The sequence below is a fragment of the Leptosomus discolor genome, chromosome 1, assembly GCF_034619465.1.
Source record: "Leptosomus discolor isolate bLepDis1 chromosome 1, bLepDis1.hap2, whole genome shotgun sequence".
Classification (NCBI taxonomy): domain Eukaryota; kingdom Metazoa; phylum Chordata; class Aves; order Leptosomiformes; family Leptosomidae; genus Leptosomus; species Leptosomus discolor.
Genome location: NC_141391.1, coordinates 32,435,706 through 32,442,988, shown reverse-complemented (window position 1 = coordinate 32,442,988; position 7,283 = coordinate 32,435,706). Strand labels below are relative to the sequence as shown.

The 7,283-nt window shown below is 60.5% G+C and overlaps 1 protein-coding gene across 1 annotated transcript; it reads left to right on the top strand.

The window, feature by feature from the left end:
* Positions 1-215: 215 nt before the first annotated feature.
* Positions 216-2,043, top strand: LOC147416207 (E3 ubiquitin-protein ligase PHF7-like). The gene is made up of 7 exons (XM_086478012.1): positions 216-261; positions 601-692; positions 777-878; positions 1,131-1,255; positions 1,347-1,509; positions 1,596-1,702; positions 1,926-2,043. Exons 1-7 carry the CDS (start codon positions 216-218, stop codon positions 2,041-2,043), a joined length of 753 nt encoding a protein of 250 aa, XP_086334138.1.
* The last annotated feature ends 5,240 nt before the right edge of the window (positions 2,044-7,283 follow it).

Sequence of the window (7,283 nt, the reverse complement as noted above, 5' to 3'; positions counted from 1 at the left end):
GGGAGGGACGGGGCTTGCACGGGGCAGCTGAGGAAGGAGGAGGCCCCACACCTCGGGGCTCTGGGCCTGTGCTGCAAGCTCACCCGCGCCTCGCTTCTCCCTCACCCATGTCCTGCTTCTCCCTCAGAGTCAGCAGAGGAGCATTTGCAGGAGACATAGCCCGGCGCTGCTGGGACAGGGACTCTCCAAACGCACGCTCGCTGTTGATGGCCCCCATGTTGGCCGCAAGGAAGAAGAAGGGCCCTGACTCAGACGAGCCGGGTGAGAGCAAAGTATCCCTCCCGCAGCCTGGCAGAGGGGTTGCTGGGGCAGCCAGCGTGGGGCCGAGAGCGGTGGCAGGGGGAGGCAGGAGTTCCCCAACCGCCCTGGGGTTGGCGCAGGGGCCCTCCTTTCCTCTGCAAGTGGGGCCCAGGCTGGGCAGCGGGCACCTGCTGGGACAGCCGTGCCTGCAATGGCCCCTTCTTCTCCAAGGCCTCCAGCCCTGCCCATCTGTCGGCTAGCCTGGGCCAGAGCAGGCTCTCGGGGGCAATCCCTCAGGGACGCTGCCCCCGGCCCCGCAGAGGTGCTCATTCCCGGTCCCATTTGCTCTCTCCCCTCCAGCATGCATGCTGTGTCGCCGGGCAGAGGCTGACCCGGAGGTCTATGGACACAAAGTGGTGAAGCACGGCCTCTGTGTCCATTTCTTTTGCCTGGTGAGTTCCACTGTGGCTCCCTCCAGCTTTCCAACCAGCAGTCCCTGCCACCCTCTCCTCACCAGCTCCTTTTCTCTTCTGCAGCTTTGTGCCAATGACCTTTATCAACAAGCAGACGTGGAAGTGGGACTCCTGGGATTTCTCCCTGAGGATATTACACATACAATTTGTCTGGCAGTGCAGAAGGTGAGGACCTGACAAGAGCAGGGAGATTTGTGCCAGGAGAGGTTTGCGGGAGCTTAGCTCAGACCCCGAGAAAGAAATCCCAGCCCTTCCAAGGCACGTCCACAGAGGCCCCAGCACAGGAGCCTCGGCCGCCAGGCAGATCTGCAGTCTGTGACGCAGCAGCGGCCATGTCCTGGGCTCTGCCCAGACGCGTGGGGCTGGCTGTGGAGGCCCTGAGGCTGCCGCTCATGGGGGCTGCTGTGCCTTTTCCAGGTCTGCTTTGTCTGCGGCCAGAGAGGGGCCACCATCACCTGCCGGCAGACGGGCTGCCGCCGCACCTTCCACTTCCCCTGTGCTGTGGAGGGTGAATGCGTCACCCAGTTCCTTCCTCAGTACAGGTACCTCCTCTCCCCTCCTCGCCTCGCCACCACCGTGGAAGGGCCCAGCCAACACTTCTCACCTCACCCATCCCTTGCCTCTTCCCCCCAGGTGCTTCTGCTGGGAGCACCGCCCACAGCAGGCGGTGGAGGCGGCTCCAGCTCCGGAGCAGCAATGCCTCATCTGTCTGGACCCTGTGGGCGACAGAGTGTCCTACGGCACCATGGTGTGCCCAGCGTGCAAACACGCCTGGTTCCACAGGAGCTGCATCCAGGTAGGAGCCGGTCCCTCACCCCCGGGACACGGCAGGCGCTCAGCAGCACCAGGGCCTCACTCGTGCTCCTTATGTTTCTCCTGCAGGGACAAGCTGTGCACGCTGGCATTTTTTACTTCCAGTGCCCCCTCTGTAGAGATAACGAACTATTTTGCATGGAAATGCTCATCATGGGGATCCGAGTCCCCTTCAGGTTGGTGTCCTTCTGCCCGCCTCACGAGACAGGAGGGGGCGAGCGCTGTGCCGTGCCAGGGACTGCCCCTGCAGTCCTGGCCCTCTGCTGTCGTGTGAATCCAGGCTTGGGCTTCACAGAGCAGGTGGAAACAGGGCGGGGCCGGGGGGGGGAGAGCAGGGACGCCCTGCATCTGCCTTATGCCAGGGCAGCAGGGCCTCATCACTTTTCCTTTCTCCATCAGACTGCCATCGTGGGAGAACTGGGATGCATACGCAGCACTAAGAGAGAGACACAACCGCTGCAGCGCCAGTGAGTGCCTTTGTCCAGGAGGCAGGGAGCAGGCAGAGCAAGAGGGGTAAGTTGCCAAAACTGCACCTCAGGGCTCTGCAGGAGATGTCAGCCTCGCCAAGGGCTTGAGGCGGCAGGACTAAGAACAAGAGCTCTGCCGGACAATCCCGTGCTTGGGTCACGTTGTCCTCACAGCCATGAAACCGTTTTTGTCCCCAGGCCCTGGCAACTGCTCCTGTGCTCCTCCTGCGCTGCCGAGGGCACCCACAGATGCTGCTCCCGCTTGACAAACAGCACGGCCAGCTGGGAGTGCAACAGCTGTGCTGGCCCAGGCGCCGGTAAGAGACAAAGCACCCGGGTGCCCCTGGGCTAGAGCCAGCGGCCAGGCAGGGCCTGGCAACAACGGGTGCCCAGGGAGGGCTTGGCAGAGCGACTCTGCTCCAGGAGGGCTGGGGGCACCGCTCTGGCCTATCCTGCCCCGGACCTGGGGGGCTGTGCCCTTGACCTTCCTGCTTCCCCTTTTAGACTCCGCTGACAGCTCAGACCTCGCCGGCCCCAGCACTGCCAGCTGCTCAGGATCAGGGCCTACCCACGGCTCCCCAGCACGCGACACAGGCAGACCCAGCACCAGCAGTCAGCTGGCATCGGGGCCGTCCCACAGCTCCCCAGTGCTTGAGGGCAGCAGCTGCTCCAGCCCACCTAGGCCCGACCGTGTACCAAAGCGCTCCCGGTTGAGCCGTCGGGCCCAAACTCCCTACCGCTGCCCCAGGAGACGCCGCGACAGGAGGCGTGAGCCAGCAGCAAGTGCTGAGAGCAGCACCCCCAGCCAGACAGCACTGGGGCCGTCCCACAGCTGCCCGGCTCTCAAGACCAGCAGCCCCAGCACCGACAGCCAGGCGTCACTGCGGTCCTCCTCTGGCTCTCCACTGTTGGAGAACAGCATCTCCAGCACCGACAGCCAGCTGGCATCGGGGCTGTCCCACAGCTCCCCAGTGCTTGAGGGCAGCAGCTGCTCCAGCCCACCTGGGCCCCACCACGTGCCAAAGCGCTCCCGGTTGAGACGTCGGGCCCAAACTCCCTACTACCGGCCCAGGAGACGCCACGACAGGAGCCATGAGCCAGCAGCAAGTGCTGAGAGCAGCACCCCCAGCCAGGCAGAACTGGGACTGTCCCACAGCTGCCCGCCTCCTGAGACCAGCAGCCCCAGCACCACCAGCCAGCTGCCATCAGCGTCTTCCAGCAGCTCCCCAGCACACGAGAGTGGCAGACGTTCCTGCCCCCCTGGGCCCATGAGGATGCGAGACCTCCACCGCTTGCAACGTCGGCCCCAAAACCCTTGCAGCCAGCCCAGACACCGCCGTGGGACCAACCTGGCGCCATCCCCGACGGCTGGCCCTGATCCCCCTCCACCGGCACGATAAAGATGGCAGTCAATCTCTGCACTGGGACATTCCACGCTCATTTCTCGGCTTCCTCCTCTTCCTCCTCCTCCTCCTCTCCCTTTTTCGAGGGGCAGCGTTAGGGGCTGGGCCCACAGGCTTGTCTTCTCCCCGGGGCTTGGCAGCACCTACCCCAGACCTCCCTCCTTACGGGCTGGCCTTGGCCGGCTACCCAGCACCGTGGCCGTGTGCTTCGGGCTTTGCTGGCCCCACAGCCTGGGAAGTTCACACCCACTCCCGCAACCGGAGGGCTCTACCCATGCACCAGCCCCCGCCCCCGCAAGGGTGGACCAGCGCAGCCCAGTCGGTGCCACCGCCCATCTCCTGGCAATGTGGCCTGCGCCCAGCCACCCGGCACGGTCCTCGCGGCTCGTCCCCCAAAGTCACACACCCCAGCCCCAGACAGTTTCGTCACGCTTCAACTCTCTCTCATTCTGGACCAGGCTGTAACCAACTTCCTCTCCTCCCTGGGGCAAAGTGGCAGAGCTGCTTTTCTCTAAACCTTGAGTTGGGTGTCACGTCTGTACTTGTGACAGGAAGATTTCTGTCCATCGTGTTTCTCCAGTACCCAAAGGGCGTCCCCCGTTCCCCAGTTCTGGGTGCTGTTCCCCAACATCAGTGCTGCTGTACCAAACAAAGGATTCCTTCTTGCAGCCTAAGCCAAGAAATCCTTTTTAATAGAGACTGCAAACACCCGGGAAGGAAGTTACGCCACAGACTTCAGGAGAGTCAGAGCAGTACCTGTTACTGAGGGCTTCAGCCCCGTCATACGCCCTTCAGAGCCAAAAAATCACATGCGCTCAACGGGAGGGTAACAAGGGGCCTGGGAACTGTCAGTCATCCAAAAGGATTTCCCTCCTCTTGGAGACCAGCAAGTACCTTTCTCACGCAGGAAGGAGAAAAGGTTTGGTCGCAAAGTGACAGCAAAACAGCTCTGTGGAAGCTGGCGCAGAGCTAGAAGGCTGAATGAGAATACCGGTGACCAAAGCGCTACGGAAATCCCGTGGGGTGGCTGTGTGGTTTTGAACAACCCTCTGCTCCACAGGCAAACTACGGGTGGTCTTACGGTGTGTGCATCAAGTGCCTTCCCGATAGACCTTAATGCAGCATGGAAGCTGGTTCATTGCAGGCAGGAGCAGCTGTCCGCTCTGAGGCAGGCAGGGGAACCTGGGAGACCTGGTGGGCTTTTCTGCCAACCAAGAGGCAATGAGGAAAGAAAGGAGCTCTAGAGGGTCCAAAAGAGAACTGGGTGGCAGCACTTTGTCCTTCTGTTCTTGACTGTCGGCGTTGGGAAGACGTGAGGTCTAGACGTGGCCAGAACAGGCAGCGCTCTTCAGGGGCACGGCGGTGTGAGCTCCGAGGCACTCCTCAGCAACGGCGGAGCTCGAATGGAGCTGGCCAAAGAGCTGTGGTCATGCACGGCCTCGCTCTGAACCCGGGGGCTTGTTCCCTGCCACCGCTCACCTCTGTCGGCATCTAGCTAACGGAGCTCTGTAATGCCCTGGCGTCGGAAGGCCAAGCGGAATCTCAGAAAGCCTGGTCAGAAGGAAACCCTGATCACCAGAGTTTGGCTTGGAAAGGAGCAGAGGATGGCTGAGGACACTCTAACAGCAGGAGCTGCAGGAGGCAGCCTGGGAAGCCTCTAGTCACTCTCAGCAGTGTCAGCTTCTGGCGGCTTCAGGTTTCTCTCTTGGTCCTCAATTGCATTTCGGAGCTGGATTCTCCAATGCTGGATTTTGCATTCCTTTTTTCCTACTCTGGTTGTGCCTGAGACACCGCCTGCTTTCTGTCCTGGACTCGCAGCTGAACTGTTCAGAGAAGTCATTGTTGTGCGGGTAACTAAAAGGCTTTTGTTAATGATTAAGCGGTGATCAAATCATAGAATCATAGAATCATAGAATCATAGAATCATCGAATCCTTTTGGTTGGAAAAGACCTTTAAGATCATCAGCTCCAACCATTACCCTAACACTACCAAGCCCACCACTAAACCATGTCCCTAAGCACCACATCTAGACGTCTTTCGAACACCTCCAGGGACGGTGACTCCACCACTTCCCTGGGCAGCCTGTTCCAATGTCTAACCACTCTTTTGGTAAAGAATTTTTTCCTAATATCCAATCTAAATCTGCCCTGGCGCAGCTTGAGGCCGTACCTCTTGTCCTGTCACTAGTTACTTGGGAGGAGAGACCAACACCAGCCCCACCACATCTTCCTTTTAGGTAGCTGTAGAGAGCAGGAAGGGCTCCTCTCAGCCTCCTCTTCACTAGGCCAAACACCTCCAGTTCCCTCAGGCGCTCCTCGTAAGACCTGCTTTCCAGACGCCTCACCAGCCTCACTGACTTTCTCTCCACCTGCTCCAGCACCTCAATGTCTTTCCTATACTGTGGCGCCCAAAACTGGACGCAGTACTCAAGGCGTGGTCTCACCAGTGCTGAGTACGGGGGCACGATCACTCCCCGATACCTCCTGGCCACACTATTTCTGATACAGGCTAGGGTGCTGTTGGCCGCCTTGGCCAAATATTAATTAATCAACGATTGAATGAAAATCAAATGGTAATCCAAAGATAAGATTAAGTGTAATTGCATGGTAAGTAGAATCCTAGAAGCATTTAAGTTGGAAAAGACCCTGAAGATCATCAAGCCCAACCCTTAACCTAGCACGGCCAAGCCCACCACTAAACCATGTCCTAAGTGCCACATCTACAGTCTTTTAAATACCTCCAGGGATGGTGTCTCAACCACTTCCCCGGGCAGACTGTGTTAAAGCTTGACAGCGCTCGGCCCATTGGTCCAGCCTGTCCACTTCCCTCTCTAGGGAATTTCTACCCTCAAACAGATCAACGCTCCCACCCAACGCCTCTGAAGCTGCCCCACCACCACTTCCAGTTTCCTGCCCCACCAACAAAAGGCGCAGGCTGACTCTGAAAGGCAGTTCATTGCCTTGGAGAAAGGCCATTTCTGCTGTGACTCCCCAGCTTGCGGTCCCGCTGCTTTTTCTTCTGGAGGCAGCACATCACCAAAGCACTGACGAGTTCAGGAGAAAGATGTTGGGCCACTGCAACATTTAGGTGCCGTCCTGAGGTCCTGTGCTGTGCCCTGGCCACTCACCGCGTCTCAGCGGGGGCGGGGGTGCGAGCCCAGGCCATTCTCAAAGGTCGCTGCAGTGCCCTGTGCCGGGGAGCCCAGAACCGCAGGCAGAACTGCAGATGCAGCCTTCCCGGTGCGGTGCAGGGAGGAAGGATCACCTTCCCCGAGCTGCTGGCAGCGCTCCCCGTGCCGGGGGCAGGAGCAGAGATTTCCCTTGGCCAGGGCTGGAGCCCTGGAGTCGCCCTGCCCAAACGGCACCTTGCGGACACAGCGCCATCCTCGACGGCTGCCCCGGGGGACCTGGCATTCGACTATGCGCTTGCTGCAGGAGCGGCCATCCTGGCTACGCGGGTGCGAGGGCTCGGGCCCCCGCCTCGCCCTTCACACCCACCCCTCCGCAGCGGTGGTCGTCTCAGAGTGGGTGGATGGTGGCCGAGGGCGTCCCTGCCCGTCTCTGGCGCTGATGTCACAGTGGCCACAGTGACGCGCAGGGGCAAGCCAACAAAAAGGAGCACTGGGCTCAGGCCATGCGTCAGTGCCACCTGGGGAGGTGAGGAGAGGGCAGGGGAGGGACGGGGCTTGCACGGGGCAGCTGAGGAAGGAGGAGGCCCCACACCTCGGGGCTCTGGGCCTGTGCTGCAAGCTCACCCGCGCCTCGCTTCTCCCTCACCCATGTCCTGCTTCTCCCTCAGAGTCAGCAGAGGAGCATTTGCAGGAGACATAGCCCGGCGCTGCTGGGACAGGGACTCTCCAAACGCACGCTCGCTGTTGATGGCCCCC

Bases quoted from the DNA above. Each gene is read 5' to 3' on its own strand.
- LOC147416207 (XM_086478012.1), top strand. From the start codon at position 216: ATGTTGGCCGCAAGGAAGAAGAAGGGCCCTGACTCAGACGAGCCGG. The intron at 693-776 runs GTGAGTTCCACT...TCTCTTCTGCAG, and splicing joins GTGTCCATTTCTTTTGCCTG to CTTTGTGCCAATGACCTTTA. The intron at 1,703-1,925 runs GTTGGTGTCCTT...TTTCTCCATCAG, and splicing joins GGGATCCGAGTCCCCTTCAG to ACTGCCATCGTGGGAGAACT.